Raw genomic sequence first — 19,197 nt, 5'->3', positions numbered from 1 at the left:
CAACTTGGTTGGGTTGGTCAATCTCATCAGTTCAATGAACAACCCTAGTTGAAATTAATTATTGTTAGTATATAAAATATAAAGGAAGATCTATGATGTGGGAAATATATGTTACCGGAAGAGTTTTGACCAATCAAAATCAACCCATGAATTTTGATAAATAACACCTGATTGACTACCACATTTATGATACCATGAATTTTGGTAAATACCACCTGATTGACTACCACGTTTATGATACCAATTGGTTGGTCAAAAAATTTTCAAATATCATAGTTGAACCCTAAATATAAATAATTATTAATTATTTAAAAAGTTAAGAATATAAAACAATTCTATACTCTTTTGTGTTTCTATTATTTAGCTTTCGCTTGACAAATAAAAATATAAATACATCACATGGATCCCACTAATAAAAACTAAAAGCATAAAGAAGACACCACACCCACACTGGCCACCAAGAAAGACGGTTGGCATGGTCATGGCCCATGTGGAGAGCTCTGATAGCGAACCCTCCCCCCTCTTCCAACGGCACCATTTAAGGCCGAATTGGTAGGAGGTAGTCTTTGGCATCGGCAATCAACATGGCCACGGGTCGACCGTAATTGGCAAAGCATCAGCCCAACTGAATGAAAAAGAATGGTCCAGGTGGATCGTGGATGAGTTGCGGGGTGTAGAATCACACTGCACCTTCTCTACCTCCTTTTCCCCGCCTCAAACCATGTTGATGCAGTCCCAGAGATCCAACCAAGAAGCTGTCGATGACATTTTTTTTTTTAGCATCATCATTAGACCCAGTTAGTAAATTGTAATGCTCTGGTCATATCATGTCATCTTGGTGTGTGGAGTGTGGACGGTCTCCCAATTCTTTTTTTTTTTTTTTTACACTACAAACTGAAGCACTAGCTAGAATATCATGTATATACAGCCTTATGGTTATAGTATTGCTAGTCTGCTATAATTTGACACTTCCTTGCTACATTGTTCAACTCGTGTTTGCCAATGCCAACTCACTAGCAAATACAAACACTCTTGTTTAATAGTACTAGCAGCAGTAGCAGAGTTCATAACCCCAGCCTTTAACCTATATGCACTTAAAACAACACCACAAAAGCCATGGGCAAGGCCCTTGTAGCACCTTTTATATTTTCACTGGAGCCTTTTCCAAATCTATCAAGGATTTCTTGGAGAGGTTCACTATCGAATCTGCTATCACCCTCGCACTAGATTTCATATATCCACCTGGAACATTACATGTTGATGTTTCATTTAAGCCAAGAAAAGAAAAAACTCAGAGCAGTGGGCAAGGCCCTTGTAGCACCTTTTATATTTTCACTGGAGCCTTTTCCAAATCTATCAAGGATTTCTTGGAGAGGTTCACTATCGAATCTGCTATCACCCTCGCACTAGATTTCATATATCCACCTGGAACATTACATGTTGATGTTTCATTTAAGCCAAGAAAAGAAAAAACTCAGAGCAGTGCCAAATTAAAATAAATACCAACATGTTTTAAGAGTAAAGACCCTTTACCCACACCCACTTTCACTTTATTTGCTCATTGATTTGGAGTAAACCATTTGTTTCAACTTTCAACAATGCATATGTGTGACAGCAAAGTTGCCATCAATAAGTACTTGATCCAAGTCAACCAAACCTGGTTTACCCCATTAACAGGGTATGTGAAAGATGTTGCAGGCTAAGAGGTAAGTCCAGGTGGAGCAAGGCAGGGAAGGGATAGGTTTATAACACACACACACACACACTTTAAAAGAAGATGAAATACGTGGAGATAATTTTCAAAAAAAAAAGTACGTGGAGATAGATAGGATATACACTGTAGACTGTACCCAATAGGGGTGCATACTAAATAAACTGAACCCAATAGAACCTGTCCTAGTAGGGCCTAGGAAGTGTAGTTCACTCATCTAACCTGGTTCCTTGCCATTCCTTTTAATACTTATCTTAACGTGCTGCGCAGGGGCTGGGAATGTTGGATTACCCATATCCATTGCTATTCCTCTCCATTGGGTCCATCATCCTGCCCAAGTAGAGGTCAGGAAGAGCATATTTCACCCATTTAACCTGGTCAATTGCCACTCCTCTCAGTTGCTGTCATATCAAAGATGCCCCACCGGGGGATGAGGCAGAGCAAGTCCATTGCCATACCTCCAAATTGCACTATTTGAATCCAATCTTTTCAAACATGCCCACCAGGGCTGGGCTACATTTTGAATGATTGTTCGCCAAAATACATTGATTTCCCAACTAGATGTTGAATTCACCATACCTGATGTAAGCATAACAATGGGGATGCTCTTTTCCTTTGCAAACCTGAATACCTTCTCATCTCGACTGGTTATACCATCAGGACTGACCTGCAGTAGTGAATAAAGGCAGGAATGATATTTTCATAAAGCATCTTATGCATTACAGATAATTTTTCCCATAAGATATGGTTAATCATATAGTTGTATTGAATAGATGATATTGCACAAAGTCCACTTTATGTGCTTAACTTTAATTTAGCAATTAATCAGAAAAATGCTGTATGTTCTACATATTGAAGAAGGAAGAGTCTAATCTCAAGCAATAACAGTAACATGAAGTCAGGAGAACATTTTGGCAATTCTCACTGCAAATTATGACAGAAATAAAAGATTGGATTACCTAATTTTGATGATTGCAACTATATGTAAAATGGTTCAACAAAGTTGCCTTTTTTCTGCATCATCTGCAGTTCTGAGAAATATAGGTAATATTGTAAGATTATGTTATCTAGTTTATGGTCTGACCATAGGGTTTTGAGTCTACTTTTTTTGTTAAGATAGGGTTTTGATTCTTTAGTACTCTCTTATCAGCCTTATGGTTGTTTCAAGTCAATGCTCCAGCTTGAAAGGTATTTAAGTGATAATAACACATAAAAGTTTCAACTTTCTAATATGAAAATGGTTACTTTGACCATGTGGTAAGGTCCTTTCTGGCCAAAAGTGCCCATAAATTGAGGTGGATACAGTAAAAGTACTTGACCCAGGATATGCTTCCACCTATGATTCATGCATTGTAGATTTAGAGACATCCATGTTCCATGTCCATCCCATTAAAGTGGTGCCAATATATCCAGCCCAAATTACCACATATCAATACCTAATTAAGAAGGTAGGGAGTCCAATTTGGTTCCAAGGATTAAAAGATAATTAGGAGTGTGTAAAGAGACTGGGCCGAATGGACCCTAACAGCCTCTCATGTGATATCCTTTATTTTATCTTTTATTTTATGTTGATGGGCCTCACTTAATGGGCCTGTTATTTGTTCTTATTTTACTTTCTTTATGTAACTGCCATGCTGGCCGCCCACTTAAGGGTATACTTGTCATCATCAATTTTTTTAGAGATTAATAAAAAATAGGGTTAGAGGAGAAGGGTGATTAATTCGACTTCCTCTTCTCTTACCTCTTCCCTTCGCCATCTTCCTCTCTTATACAATTATTCAGATCTGTTCTATTCTGCTAATCACTAAATTTAATCTTGATATTAGAGGACTGATTTACATCTTGGTATCAGAGCGGGTTCAGTTCCTCTTTCTTCTTTTTCCTCTGTTCCTATACACTATAAAATCAAGAGAGTGTATGGAGAGATAGGTTCTCTATAGTATTGAGAATCACTTGCCTAGTTGGTAGAAGGGTTTGGAGAGTTTAGTTCTGGCCAGATTTTGCCAATAAGTGATGCTGTTTTGTTGCTGCCCAAAACCCTAGCCGACTGGAGATTTTCGAGTTACCAATAAAGGTGAAGCTTGGGTGTGGCGCTCTGTGCTTGGAAGGTGTCTTGTGACTGCTAAAGGAGGGCGGTTCAGGTTTGGAAGAGTTTGGGTTACTCTGGTAGGTGCAGCAGTGTCTTCTCTCTCCCGCCCATCTACTGGACGGAGCAAAACCCTAGTTTTTCAAGCACCCAAGTTCTGGTTTGACTTCTAGTAAGTTTACATAGTCAAAATTTTTTGTTCTTTGATTTTCGTTTGATTAATGGAGACATACGGAAGTGAGTTCAAGCAGGTGCCAGCTTCTGGACCTGCTCTAGTAGATTCCGTTTTGATGGGTGTTACCACAATTAAGCTAGATGGAACGAATTATCTTGCTTGGGCCCAGTCTATAAAATCTATGTTTATAGTAGAGGAAAACTCGGGTATCTCACAGGCAGCAAGGTGAAACCCGAAGAGACAGACCCTGAATTTGAAAGATGGATGCAAGAGAACTATACTGTTATAGGATGGTTAGTCAACTCTATGCAACCTCATATAAGCCAGCACTATCTCTGGATGTCTTCGGCTAAGGAGATATGGGACAGTGTGACTAAGACCTATTCATAGAAACTGAATGTAGCCAGAGCATACAAATTGAAAAGTGATGTGAAGAACCTGAGACAGGGGGAGAAGAGTGTGGCAATCTACTACTCTATACTAAAGTCCCTATGGCAGGAAATTGATGTTATGGAAACAGTGGTATGGGAGAGTAAAAAGGATGCTGAAATGTATAGAAAGCTAGTAGAGAGAAATAGGGTGTTTGAGTTTCTCACTGGACTCAACCCTGAGTTTGATATTATCAAACAGAACATTTTGGCTAGGGATGAGGTTACTCTTTCACAGGCATATGCTATGATAAGTAGTGAGGAGAGTAGGTGGCAGGTGCAGTTGCAGAGTCCATCTACAAAACATTTTGCACATGTGGGAATGAAACCGAAGGGCCCTACTGAGAAAAGAGAGCAGTTGTGTGAATATTACAAGAAACCACGACATACAAAGGACACTTGCTGGAAGCTTCATCCTGAACTTCTTCTTGATAGATTTAAGAACAATAATAACCCTAAGAAGGGCAGTCAGGTGGGAAAATCCAAGACTACTAATGCTGCTACACTACCTGAAGGGGGAAGTAAGGAAAGCGAAGAAAAATCAACTATTGAGCAGTTGGCTGCAATGAAGCTGGATTTTGAGAAGTATGGGAGGCTCCTAAATCATCTGGAAGCTACGGTTTCTTCAACTCACCCTTCCAACAGTACATCATCTTCATCGGCTTTTGCTCACTCAGGTACGCGTGCTTCTGCGAATCATGCTTCAGCTTCAGGTAATCATAAAATCCCTTGGATTATTGATTCCGGTGCATCAGACCATATGACCAGCCTATCTAACTTGTTTTGCTCATATCACCTCCTCTCTGGGAAAGAGAAAATATCCCTTGCCGATGGGTCCCTTGCCCCCATCTCTGGTAAAGGTGATATAAAGACCTATGACACCCTATTCTTATCTTCTGTTCTTCATGTCCCTAAGCTTAACACAAATCTCTTATCTGTTAGTAGCTTAACAAAGTCAATGAATTGCAGCATAACTTTCTTTCCCACTCATTGTGTTTTTCAGGATCTGCAGTCTCTGAGGATGATTGGGAGTGGCCATGAGGCGAACGGAATATACTTGCTAGACACACCGGATCAAGCTTTGGGACCACCTCATGGAGTTGCCTTAGAGTCAGTTGTGTCAGAGTCTGTTAATAAAATTTTATTATGTCATTTTCGGTTTGGTCACTTGTCCTTCTCTGCTTTGAGTCATCTGTTCTCAGATATGTTTAAAGGAGTGTCTTTATCGAGTCTTCATTATGAATCATGTGAGTTGGCAAAGCATTGTAAACATTCCTATTCAATTAGCAATAAAAGATCTTTTTCTCCTTTCCATATTGTTCACTCTGATGTGTGGGGGCCATATCACATGCCAACCATGGGGGGTTACAGGTACTTTATCCTTTTCATTGATGATTACTCACGTTACACTTGGATTTATCTCATGAAATCCAGGGATGAAGTACCAGCTATTGTGAAAAATTTTCATGAACTCATCCTCACCCAGTTTAATACCCGTATCAAAATATTCCGCCCTGACAATGCTAAGGAGTATTTTGAGAGAACCCTCTCCACCTATCTTGAAACTTTTGGGGTTATTCATCAAAGTTCTTGTTCCTACACTCCACAACAAAACGGGGTGGCGGAAAGAAAGAACAGGCATGTGGTTGAGGTTGCCAGATCCCTTTTATTTGCATCCCATGTTCCTATAAAGTTTTGGGGAGATGCTGTTCTTACTGCTACCTTTCTGATCAACCGTATGCCCTTCCGGGTCCTTGGCTTTAAAACCCCTTTTAGTCTTCTCTTCCCAGATGAGGATCTCTTTTCTCTTCCTCTCCGTGTGTTTGGGTGTACTTGCTATGTGCATATTCATAGTCACCAAAGGCACAAGTTTGAACCCAAGGCTCATAAGTGCGTGTTTCTGGGATATGCTTCCACACAGAAGGGTTATTGTTGTTTTGATCCGGTTCGTGGCACCCGCTTTGTATCTCGGGATGTCACCTTTGCAGAGTTGACTCCCTTCTTCAGTATTCCTCCTGAGGGGGAGAAATCTGATGAGTACTTTGCTATGTCTCCAGCTGTTCCGCTTCCCATTCCTTGTGAGTCCGATCATGGGGTGTCCACCTCTTCCACTGGACCTACCCCTGATGTCCCTGCTCCCCCTCCTGCTTCTGCTCCTGCTCTCCAGAGGTGGTACCAAAGGTGGAGATTCAGACATGTGCAGGTTGTTTCCACTCCTTCAGAAGAGCATCTTGCCACTCCCATCATTCCTGAGGAAACAGGTCAGCCCTCTACTGACCCATCTCTGACTGTTCCAGACCTTGACCTTCCTATTGCTCTTCGCAAGGGCAAGCGGAAGTATACAACCCATTGTATATCCAAACACTTATCTTACAACCTTCTCTCCCCTTTCAATACTCTTTTCTTGCCTCTGTTTCTTCCCATGTGATACCCAGGTCTGTTCCGGAAGCTTTATCTCAAGCTGAATGGAGGGATGCTATGATGACCGAACTTGATGCACTGCATAAGAATCATACCTGGGACATTGTGGACTTGCCAGAAGGAAAGGAACCAGTGGGTTGTAAATGGGTGTTTACTATTAAATATCACTCTGATGGCTCTGTTGAGAGGTTTAAGGCTCGGTTGGTTGCTAAGGGTTACACCCAAATGTGGCATTGACTATCTGGAGACATTTGCTCCTGTAGCTAAGATGACTTCAGTCAGGGTTTTACTTTCTCTAGCAGCTACTTTTGACTGGCCCCTACACCAGTTTGATGTTAAGAATGCCTTCTTGAATAGAGAACTGCATGAAAAGGTCTATATGTCTCTACCTCCAGGAGTGTATGAGAAAGAAATGAAAGGCAAGGTGTGTAAACTACACAAATCCCTTTATGGTCTCAAACAATCTCCTCGGGCTTGGTTTGAGAGATTTCGGGCTGCTTTTGTCTCCTTCGGCTACATTCAAACACAATCTGATCATACACTGTTCTTGAAGAGAAATGACTCTCTGGTGACCTTCTTGATTGTTTATGTTGATGATATTGTGGTCATGGGTAATGACATTGAAGAGGCCAGTAAACTAAAAGCATTTCTCAACTCTGAATTTGACATCAAAGATTTGGGAGATCTTCGGTATTTCTTGGGCATTGAAGTTGCTCGATCTAAGGATGGTATATTCATATCTCAGCGCAAATATGTCCTTGATCTTCTTGCTGAAACTGGTAAACTTGGAGCTAAACCCATCTCCACTCCCATTGATCCTAATCATAAGCTTTCTGCCATAGATGGTGCACCTTTGTCTGATAAAGGAGTGTTTCAGAAATTGCTTGGGAAGTTGTTATACATTTGCATGACTCGGCCAGATATTTCCTATGCAGTAAGTGTTCTCAGTCAGTTTATGCATTCTCCCAGAGATACTCATCTAGCTGTTGTAGAAAGGGTTCTGTGCTACTTGAAAGGTACTCCAGGGAAAGGTATTCTATTTGCTAAGCATGGTCACATGAAGCTGGAAGCCTTTACTAATGCAGATTGGGCATGATGTATTGATGATAGAAGGTCCACCTCTGGTTATTGTGCTCTGGTTGCTGGGAATATTGTTTCTTGGAGGAGTAAGAAACAATCAGTAGTTGCTAGATCTTCAGCTGAAGCAGAATACAGGGCAATGGCTCATGGTGTGTTAGAATTACTATGGCTACGATCCCTTCTAGAGGAGTTGGGGGTGGACTACGAAAAACCAATGATGTTCTATTGTGACAACCAAGCTGCTATCAACATTGCACACAATCCTGTTCAGCATGACAGAACTAAGCACATTGAGGTTGATAGGCATTTCATAAGGAAAAGAGTCTCTTCAGGAGAAGTTTGTTTACCATTTATCACATCAGAAGAGCAACTGGCTGACATCTTGACCAAGGGAGTTCCCAAGGAAAAATTGACACACTATATAAGCAAGCTGGGCATGATTGACATCTATGCTCAGCTTGAAGGGGAGTGTAAAGAGACTGGGCCGAATGGGCCCTAACAGCCTCTCATGTGATATCCTTTATTTTATCTTTTATTTTATGTTGATGGGCCTCACTTAATGGGCCTGTTATTTGTTCTTATTTTACTTTCTTTATGTAACTGTCATGCTGGCCGCCCACTTAAGGGTATACTTGTCATCATCAATTTTGTAGAGATTAATAAAAAATAGGGTTAGAGGAGAAGGGTGATTAATTCGACTTCTTCTTCTCTTACCTCTTCTCTTCGCCATCTTCCTCTCTTATACAGTTATTCAGATCTGTTCTATTCTGCTAATCACTAAATTTAATCTTGATATTAGAGGACTGATTTACATCTGAGTGGGTTCCAAATTTTCATCCAATTAATAGGGTATGGAACGTACTTGTATAAATACATTTATGTTGTTGAATTGTATATAAGGGTAAATAAGTCCCTTGTCCCCTGTTACTTTTAATTGTATGTGTAAAATGAATTTTACATTTTAGTGTTTTTTCTATAAGAAATAGTCAATTTCCATAAAAGCTTCCAGTACCGGTTATTTGTGAGCTTGGAGTTCCCATTATCCTTTGTGCATGTACTAATGTTCAGATCTGAATACATGTACATTCGACCCCCTGACACCTCTAGAGTGGCTACAGTACATAAATCCTGCTTTTAAGTTTAGAAGAAACTCTTAACCAATATAATTGAAAGCAAAAGCAAAAAAAATCCATGTCATGCACGATCAGGATGAGGACTTATTTCTCATGTAAGCAGTGACAAGGACAGGGCAAATATAGGTAGGCATATATACTCAATGAACAAATCAAACCCAAAGGCAGAATTACCTTCAACAGGCCTAAAGGATCTCCATCTAGGATATCTGTGCCAGCATTGTATACCACCAACTCAGGGTCAAACATATGCCCAGCAACCTAGGGTTGACATTAAAAGTTGTGTAAGTTCACACTATATAACAACAATTTTGAGCAAAGTAATTTGTAAACAAAGAAAATTTCTCCAAGTGCAGTTCCCAATTTCACAAATGTTTTTTTTTTTCCAGTTAGTTAAGGACAAAAAGAGCATAACCTTCAATGAGAACTCACAACAAGATTCTTTTTTATGGAATGATAAGAGAACTTGAGGAAAAAATAAGTAATGCTCAACATGATTACTTTTGATGCTAAGCTAGATAAAATCCTCAACCATGAATCACATTCATGCATTAATTATGCAAACCTTCTAGAAGGAAATTGGTTTTGTCAAACCATTCCATATAATGCATATGATGTGACTGTGTTACTAAATGAAACTAGTTTTGATGATCTTAAAGCAATTTAAGTGAGCCGGCACAAATAGAACTTGAAAATGTTTATAAGAATAGAACGCAAACGACAACATAAAGATGAATAGGATCAAATACAGAAAATAGAATAAGGGAGACACTTGAGCAGTTGAATAGAGGAAACAATACATTACCTAGGCACCTAAATATCATTACGCTGTTGATAAAAAATTTATCTAACAAATCAAGATTCACCATGCCACAGAATGACTGGAAATGTAAAAAATCAGTATCTCATTATATGCACACAATATTGTATCAGAAAAAAATATATATATTTTTTGTTTTTCTGGTGGGATTATACATGTTTTTTTTTTCGTTTTCTTGTTCACCCAGCCCTAATTCTATGGGTGCCTTACTCTTAAAGCAACTATCAAAGTTGAACCTTTCCTTATTCTACAAAAAATAACCATGGCAAAAAGTACTTAGAGATGAAGGGTAGAGAAAGAACATGCCTAAAATTTTCCCCAAATGCTAAGCGTAAAGTCAGATATCCAGTTCTTTGAAATGATAATTATGGGAAATGAAAGCGCTTGGACAACTAAGTCCGCATAGCATCTTTAGACACCACATAGGCAGTAGGCATGCATCTAATGGGCTGAGCAAGTGCCTTTTCTAAAATCATTGAGGTGATGCAATTAGGTAATCCCCCAAAACCACCTACTTGCCTATGTGCTCACCTAGGTATTTCCATGACAACTATGACTGAAATCTATTCTTCCAGAATCTTCTCTTAAAAGGGATTACATATAATGCAAGTTAGAGTTTTTTCCTTGAAAGGACTCTTGAATAACTCTATAATAAGCGTGTCAAGTTTTTTCTTCAATTCCTCTTAATGGAAGTTTGAAATTCTCCTAAACCTGTTTGCTGTTTCATGAAACGAGAAACTATTGTCTTTGGTGATTGAATACCATTGTTTTCTTGGGTTTGGTGAGACTCCAAACCATGGACATGGATTTAGCTATAATACTTCACCCACTGTCCTGCTATTTCCTATTTCTTTGCTCTCTTTTCTTTTCAATTTTCCTTTTTTATCTTTTATTTTTTTTTTAAATCACCACCAAATCTTCTTAGATAGTGTTTGGTGAAAAAAAAAGAAAGAAAGAAGCTATGACAAACAACTTTGTCAGGTAGAGTCTACTGAGATAACAAGACATCAAAATCATAAAGCAAAAACCTATGCTATCTCAACAATTGCAGAGAGTATAAAATGAACTTTGTGCTAATACTTGATTTAGAAACTGTTGAATCTTAATGCAGAAACTCTCCAATCAGAAAAAGGCAGGCAACTAGCAGATAAATGATGCACAGGCCATGAATAATGACCACTTTGTAGATGCATCAACATTAATTGACAAAGATGATGTTCAACAGGTTTGGGTTTTCTGAATGAAAAAGGGAGAAAGCACAAGTAGAGAATGATGTAGAAACTAATCAGGTAAACACATTACGTTGGTTCCCCCATTTTGCCTTGCAAGGCATTTGTTGAAAAAAAGTGACAAGGAAAGGATTTATAGTAAGATAAATTTTTCATAAGTATGGTATCAAATATATACCTCAAGGGCCTTGTCTAATTGTTTTAAGTATTCATCTGTTCTGGTCCCACTCTGAAAAAAAAAAGAGAGAATTTGAAAAATTAAAGAAAAGAGCAAGGGAAAAACATTGTAACCTCATTGGTTCAATAAGAGAAGGATGAGGCAAGTTATATACCACTATCTCAACCCTCTGATTAATGTGTCTCCTTGCCACAAAATCCTGAGAAAAGGAAAATGAAAAAAATGAAAAAAAAGAGTTACATGTACGATTTTGATCACCATGTTCATCACTTATTCTAATTCCATGGTTGGAGAATGGACATCAAAGGAAGCATGGAAAGGGTGAAGTTTACAATTATGAACAGCAACTAAACAACAAGAAATATTTCAGTTTCATTAGTTGCAAGAAATCGAACTTTCATGAGAAGCATCTCTTACACGAGGATATATTTCAGGGTTGTACATATCCAGAATATAAACCCGACCTGTTGGAAAAATTCTATTAGTATTTTCTTTTCTTTTTTTTTTTTGGTTGGGGGGGGGGAGGTTGAGGAGTAAATAACTACAAATTTACAAATTTATTAAAGATAAAAGTGAAGTATAAGCACAAGGCCCGTTATCCACAGGAAGGTGGAGAGAACAATCCTATAAGGGGAAGGTAATAAATAATCTAGAAGAAAAAATACGAGAGGCCTTTAGTCAAATCCTTTAAAACAAGATATGTTAGTTCCAATACAAATGAAGGCAAAGAAACCATACTGTCATTGGCAAAGTCCATTTCATGTCCATTCCCTTGATGTGCATCAAGATCAATGATCATCACCCTAAAAATATGTGTAAACAAAAAAAAAAAAAGAAAATAAAGCAATGCTTGGAAGACAAACAATGAAACTCATTTTTTACAGCCTAATATATAAATGGACTAGGCTATGTATTTTTCCACAGCAATACAGCATCAATTATGAGTACCTTGAAATATTCAATCGGACAAAAGCATAATGAATGCAAAGAGAAATATCTGCATATACACAGAATCCACCTCCGCTTTCTGCAGAGCAGTGATGAAATCCTCCACCAAGATTTATGGCCCATCCTCGTTCTTTTGCAAGCTTTGCTGCCAAAACAGTCCCTCCGACCTGCATTAAACCATGTTCAGCATCTTTTTTTTATTGGTAACTGTTAAGTTTTATTACATTTACATCAGAAAAAGAATGGATTATATACAAGTTGGTCTAGGCTGGAAAACAGCCATCTAACCCATTCTTCCTATTCACATTAAAGTTGAGCCCAAAACAATTGGTCCCTGTTCATCCCTTGTTTGGCCAATGCATCATCCAAACTATTTGCTGATCTTTGAATCCAAGAGAATATGGAATCTAGATCCTGTTCTGAGTATTTTATCTCCTTCATATTGTCTTGATGTTGCCATAGTCTTTGCTTGTTGTCTCTCAACCAGCCAACTAATACCTTTGAATCCCCTTCCACCAATACATTTTTGAAATTAAATAATCTGCACACTCTCCTTGTAAGAGTTCTAGCCTTTCATCTCTTATGTTCTCCCTATAGCCAACGGAACCCAAATATATTGCTAATATGGTCAAATCCAATTCCTAAAACCAGTTTATACCTGAAGGCCCCAGGTTAGAAAGGAGCACTTGGTGGATTTCATTGTACTAAAGCCACACCCCTTCCAGTTCAAGAAGATGTCAACCATTTCCATCCTTCAAGGATGCCATCCATAGAGAAAGGAGCAAATATACCTAAAGTTTTTAACCAATGCACAACTTTTACTACAATGTTTTTGATATTACAGTATCTAACGTTCACTGCAATGTTTTCATGCTCAGTATCTTAAGCACCAAATAGAATATATGAAGAAATTAATGTGAACAAGGATTCCACCTGCATGCGGAATGGATAAAGAACTTTTTTCTGTACAAGACAATTAGGCAGCAGTGCAACAGGAGGGACCTGAAAAATGCAGCAAAATTGATTAATGGTTATGCATCTGAACAACATCATAGGCCTAACTAATCCCCTGTTGAAAATATGGAAGCATACAATATAAATAAAATATCACCCATTGAAGTGATATTGTGAGATTGTGAGCTCAGTCTATGGTATAGGTGTCATCTTCGATCAATACAGATTATAATTAACTACAGTGGAACTAGAACACAATTACAAAATCTCAAAACGAAGCAACTGTATCTGCTTTCAAATTACCTCCACTATAATGGAAACGTTCAAGCTACTCTTTAGGCTATTTAAATATGATTCTGAGTGAACCTGTCAAAAAATAAATTTACCATATTGATATTGATATACATGCAAAGAAACTGAGGAAGTCTATTCACTCTTAAACAAGAAAAGTAGAAAGGTGAGACTAACAAAACAGTAATGCTACATACATTATCGCATGTGCACACAAGCATGTATTTCTGTATGGATGTAAGAATTCCTGTGGACTAAATCAATTTCACATGAATCCAGTGGACCAAAGAGAATCTGGTCAGAAGCAACACACTCAAAAAAGTTCCTGCTGTTTAGCACCATACCATCACTAAATCTATGAAGTAATCTGGACAATGATTGGGACTGATACATCAACACCTAAATACATGAAGCCGTCAAACAATGCACCCCATACATTGAAATACAATTTTAAGAGTCACAAATGAGATAATTGGAATATTAAATAGGTAGAAACTCTGAATATGGTTCATCAATTAACGAGCTTATTGTATTCATATCCATAAACTCTCCAAGCACATTTATGCAAACAGTGCTTACAAGGGAAGTGAGGAAGAAGTGGGGATGCAGGTCGGGTTGCTCGGCTTGAAGAATTTCAACTACATTGGGCTTGGAAGGGTTCGGGTCCATTGAAATTTTAACAAATTCCCAACCCAACCTGACCCAATTTGCAACCCTAGGATGAAGGGTCATGGAGATTAGAGATAGAATCCGAGGCATTGGTCAAGACCTTTTTGACAAGGACATGTGTCCATCACAAGCCAAGGCTTCTAGACAAAACCTATCATATATACCTTTCTTTGGACTCTTTTTGTTTTTTTCTATTGATATAACTCTTCATGTATATCAGCATATTCTAAGGACATTTTTTACTGTAAAGCACACTGAAATGAATGAAATCATGTATAAGTAGGTATAGTATAATAAATATACTTTGTGAACACATTCCTACACAGGTTTTTGGAGGTCACCACATGAGACTAACAGGTGGTGTTTGAAAGGAGCCACATGGGAAAAGAAAAGATTTGTTGTCAAGAAATTTTTACTTTGTTTCACTGTAAAAAGATAAATGATTTTAGGACTTAGATGGACAGATGTTTTAGAGGAAAGCTCATTACATTCTGCTTCTCCCTGAAAAAAAAAAGCCATTTTTGCTAGAAGTAGCACATAGTTATAAACTAGTCTGATTTGTATTTCACTGGTGGAATTTCTTTCAGTGGAGTTATTTTACTAGGATATGAGGACATAATATTTGTTATCAAAAAAGGATATAATACAACGTCTTTTCAATATTCTATCTATTTACAGGTTATATATATAGACCAATCCCAACAATATTTATTCGATTATTTATTTAACATTTGTTTATTTTTCCTTCTATGAATTGACAGAAATCTAGCAACAAAACCAACAACATCAATATACATTTTCTTGGAGATCTGGGTCTAGGGTTCCTTTTTAATTGAAATAGATGCCACAATCTAAAGTTAACTGACACTTTCTGAAAATAAATAATCATTTGCAATTCCAAAATTGTCATTTCTTTTGGCCAATCAATAAACTAGTGTCCAAAATAAATAGCATAGTTAAGTTTGAAAAGAAAAAAAAAATGTAAGTTCTTTTTTCCTATATCTGCCACATACCATTTATGTTAAAGCTTATGGAGCCATCCCAATGCTTAGGAGTGAAAAAGTTGTACTGAGTTTACAATTATACTCATAGATAAAAAAGGATATTGGTGAGGCTCATAGAAACTTGCTCACCATCTGAGCAAAAGAAGGGAGATTCTTTAAATTCTGGTTCAGATTAGGTGGATTCAAATGGAACTTAACTCATTTATGAATAATTTATCTAGCTTGGGCTTGAACATTGTCTTCTTTGTGTAGCAGAGTTCTCTGCATATTCTACATTACTATATATACTTCAAGTGTTTTTTTACTCAATGCAACTCAGTTTCCTTTTCCAGAAAAAGAAAAGAATATCAGATGAATAAAAAAGAATTGGACATCAAAGAATCTTTCCCAAGACATGCAAGTAGGCAAGTTTTTGTGAAATAGTTATAGCAAGAAGTATTATTTCTAGAGTGGAATTAGTAAGAAGAAAGCAGGTCATTGAAATTTGTCATAAATGCAAATATTAGACATTGGTTATAAATAATGCATTCCAGAAAAAAAAAAGTGCATCTTTTAATATTTTGGGAGAACAAAAATGGAAAGGATGCAAACAGTAGAGACCCTAGAAAATGCAGTTTCTAGTTTCTACCACTAGCAGATCGTCTTTTGAAGCTTCTACAGGCTCAACTGTTCGTTTTTTGTCCAGAACACCATCTCTTATGAGAAATCCACGTACTCGACCCCATTTTGAAGAATCAAAAGGGTGCCTACAAAAATAGTGGTAAGAATCCTAAGACATAAATGAGCAATGAAAGCAGATACAATTTAACAGCCTAAAGAGATATTTTTATTGCCAATTATTGGAAAATACAACAAATGGGTAAATGAATCAGTTGACATTGTAGTTCTGCTGAAAAAACATTACATGGGGTAAACAGCCAGGTATTAAAAAACTTAGGAGTTAGGAGCCCAAATAAAAGATGCTTTCTTTCAAAAAAATAATCTGTTCAGTGCATATGATCTTGAAGCATATTAATAAGATTCTGAAGTTGAAATAGAACTATTAAGATTGCACAAATTGCAAGCATGAGTTAAGCAACAAAAAAAATAGTAAGAGAGTGACATCTTGACCATGTGCCAGTGTATTCTACTTTCCTTTCCTACTTTTGTATATATATTATAGTTAAACATGATGATGGTAACAATTTTATCATGAGACATGATTTTACTCAACCAAGCATCAAGAATTCAAGATCAATTCATGCATTCATCTTGTGTTCTTATAGCATTATTGTTAAATTGGATTGAGTCACTTTATCCATGTATTTGTCCAGTATACAACATAGAGGTTTATAGCCATATGTATGTGTGCAACCCATAACACCACTATTCAAACAACCTCTATAACTCATTAGGGAAAATTGTACGGGAATTTTTTCTTACAGAGAGTGGACGAAAGGTAGTTGGGGAGGTCCATGACCAATTCGACATGAACTCCACAAGTTCCTTCTCATTTTGTTTTCAATTCACTATGTTAGCTTGTTTTCTATATTATTTTGTCTTTATTTTTGTTTTTGCTACGCAAATTTGGGGGTAGGGTCAGGAGGGTGACGTTGGAATTCCATCACATGTCGGTAGGAACTACATCAACTGACTTTACCAGCTGAGCAAGTCAGGACCTTCTTTGTACTTTTTATTTGACAACAGGGTTAGTATTAGTAAGTAATTAAGTTTAGTGGGAGAAAACAGGCCAAAGGCCAAGGATAAAGTCATAAAACCGCAACATCAACAGCAAGAGACATGGACTAGGGCTGTCGTCTTTAGCTAACCTATAATTTCTAAGCGAACATTCCTCTATTTAGTAAAACACTACTTGAGAACACCTAGTTAATTTAAGAATAGACAGACAAATATCAATCAGAAACGTATACAGAGCAATAGAAAAGCAATTTCAACATTTAAAGTTAAAACAAAGAAAGAAACAAAAATCCTGCTTACAGCTTCTCGATTCCAAGAAATGCGATGTCATAGGAGGACGAGTAAATAACAGGAACCTGACCAATTACAAAGAAATTAAAAAAAAAAAGAAATCAGATAGTCGTAGATGTAAATCAAATAAAATAATGTTTTCTCCAGAACGGAATTACCTTAGTGAGGGGCACATCAAAGTAGAGCTTGCTCGAAAGAATTTGATTTTTGCGTAGGGTTTCAGAATCAGTAGCAGCCGAACCACCTGAGACCGCAGGGGGAGAGGAAGACGCAGTGGCCATTCGCCGAACACGAATTGCAGAACCGAAGGAAACGGAGCGCAAGACAAGCTGAGAGGACCTCGTGATTGCAGATAATATGAGGAGGGAGAAAGGTATTTTGGGGTTTTCTTTATTCCGAGTTTGACTCGGCAAAATTCGAGTCACCGTCCTCAGTAGACTGTCAAGTTGTTGTGTTGTTGTGTCGAGAGAAAGAGAGAGAAAGAGAGTATTGGAGAAGGGAGAGAGACAGAAGGATTTTGGGTTATCCTTTGTGGCGGTTTTCCGCGGAGAAATTGAAAAAACAGTTTATACCGTTGAAATTGGAGGTGAACATGTGGTAGACATGCAACAGTGTACTGTTGAAGTTGGGGAACTCTGAACTCAACAGTTGTACGACTCGTAATGTTGATAGCACTCCCCCACGTAGACATGGATATGGTGAAATGTGAGAAAAATGAAAAATCTGATACGCCCGTTGGCGTAGCCTTGGGCTAATAAAACCGATTCGTGAATGGTAAATTCTCGATGCATTAGTATTACTGATGTGACGGTTTCGGGTCACGTATCATTTTTTTGGCTAATTACCTCGTCATCCCGTCTGTTTCCAGGTGGCCGATGATTCATGGGCTGAAGTGGAGCTCCCTAGTATAGTGCAACTCGGCTGCTCCCTGTAGGAGATGATCTACTCATCTTTGTAGACGGCGGGAACTGGTTGCTTGCAAGAACTGAATCAGAGAACCCGGGGTGGCTTACCCGGCAGGGACACTTCGATGGCTAAGTTAGCACACAGTAGAGAACTTGAAGATGATTTTAGAGAATGAGAGAGCTAGAGAGCTAAAGAGCACCCTTTTCTTTTTCTCATTTTTCCTCCTTTTTTCCTCCTTTCGCCCCTGGGGGGTGAAGCCTTTATATATTGGAGTCCTTGTGGGTTTGGTGGAACAGTTCCCGGATTCCCGCTGTGATGGGACCTATTTTCGTGTTAGGTGGGGATAAAGCCACCAACTGGTGAGGTTGCCCATTCCCGCCTGAATCGGGGAGTGGGTGAGCTAATATAGCCGTTACAAGTCATAATCCCATAAAATGTGGGGTACGGTAGTGAGCTCCTTGGAATTATCATGCGGTGGTCGAGCTGCCTGTGAGGAGCCAAGCTGCTTGGTGGCGAGCTGTCTGTAAGGTGCCAAGTTGCATGGTGGCGAGTTGCTTGTAAGTGTTGCATGGTGGCGAGCTGCCTGCGAGTGCTGCATGGTAGCGAGCTGCCTACTGCCTGCGAGTGCTGCATGGTGACGAGTTGCCTGTAAGTGCTAAGTTGTTTGGGTGGCGAGCTGTCTGGTGTAGTTAGCACTTAGTTGTCATGAGGTGTCAGGTGTCATAATGTCATTGGAGGACCAAATCCGCCCTCATCATTTGCTCCCCACTCCCGAGCTGAAGATAACTCGGCGAAGGGAGTAGATTTCTCCCTTTGGCTCGTAATTCAACGAGCTCGTAAGCGTCGATTCAGTTTCTTATGCTTTGGGAGCGACTCACAGTCCACTCCTGGATTTTGCCCACGCCGAAGAGGCGATTGTTTCTTAAGTGGTGTCGAGGTCTCTGCCAGTTCGGTACTTTAGCCCTTAGGTTCTAGGAGCAACTTATAGTCCACTGTTGTTGATTTTGTCCATGACGAAGAGGCGATTGTGTCTTAAGTGCCCATGCCAAGGAGGCAACTAGGACTTGTGAGGTGTCAAACTGCCTGTGAGGTGCCGGGCTGACCAGGTGCTGAGCTGCCTGTGAGGTGTTGAGCTGCCTGTGAGGTGTCGAGCTGACCAGGTGCCGAGCTGCCTGTGAGGTGCCGGGCTAACCAGG

The 19,197-nt window shown here is 38.7% G+C and overlaps 1 protein-coding gene across 9 annotated transcripts; it reads right to left on the bottom strand.

The window, feature by feature from the left end:
- Nucleotides 1-290: 290 nt before the first annotated feature.
- Nucleotides 291-17,756, bottom strand: HDA2 (histone deacetylase 2). 9 transcript variants are annotated; one of them, XR_016079808.1, is made up of 17 exons: nt 17,254-17,754; nt 17,105-17,160; nt 15,756-15,873; nt 13,799-13,853; nt 13,652-13,701; nt 13,467-13,529; nt 13,143-13,211; nt 12,210-12,376; nt 12,000-12,064; nt 11,679-11,725; nt 11,416-11,460; nt 11,262-11,312; nt 9,209-9,295; nt 2,291-2,378; nt 1,322-1,425; nt 1,139-1,242; nt 291-755 (listed from the first exon to the last, which is right to left on the bottom strand). XR_016079808.1 is itself a non-coding variant. In XM_088893932.1 (16 exons), the coding sequence occupies exons 1-15, from the start codon at nt 17,374-17,376 to the stop codon at nt 1,325-1,327; spliced, it is 1,185 nt and encodes a 394-aa protein (XP_088750058.1). In that variant the 5' UTR covers nt 17,377-17,754; the 3' UTR covers nt 291-1,242; nt 1,322-1,324. The 9 variants fall into 9 exon arrangements, 7 of the variants coding, with proteins under 7 accessions (XP_088750058.1, XP_088750060.1, XP_088750057.1 ...); XR_016079807.1 differs by having other exon boundaries at nt 1,139-1,425; nt 17,254-17,753; XM_088893932.1 differs by having other exon boundaries at nt 291-1,242.
- Nucleotides 17,757-19,197: the final 1,441 nt, after the last annotated feature.

Source organism: Nelumbo nucifera, chromosome 8 (assembly GCF_055504915.1).
Source record: "Nelumbo nucifera cultivar China Antique chromosome 8, China Antique-T2T, whole genome shotgun sequence".
Taxonomy (NCBI): domain Eukaryota; kingdom Viridiplantae; phylum Streptophyta; class Magnoliopsida; order Proteales; family Nelumbonaceae; genus Nelumbo; species Nelumbo nucifera.
Note: the sequence above shows the minus strand (reverse complement) of the source record. Positions and strands in the feature narration are given on the sequence as shown.

Bases quoted from the DNA above. Each gene is read 5' to 3' on its own strand.
- HDA2 (XM_088893930.1), bottom strand. From the start codon at position 17,376: ATGGCCACTGCGTCTTCCTCTCCCCCTGCGGTCTCAGGTGGTTCGGCT. The intron at 13,212-13,466 runs GTAATTTGAAAG...TGCATTTTTCAG, and splicing joins ACGTTTCCATTATAGTGGAG to GTCCCTCCTGTTGCACTGCT. The intron at 12,065-12,209 runs GTACTCATAATT...ACATATTTTTAG, and splicing joins GTCCGATTGAATATTTCAAG to GGTGATGATCATTGATCTTG.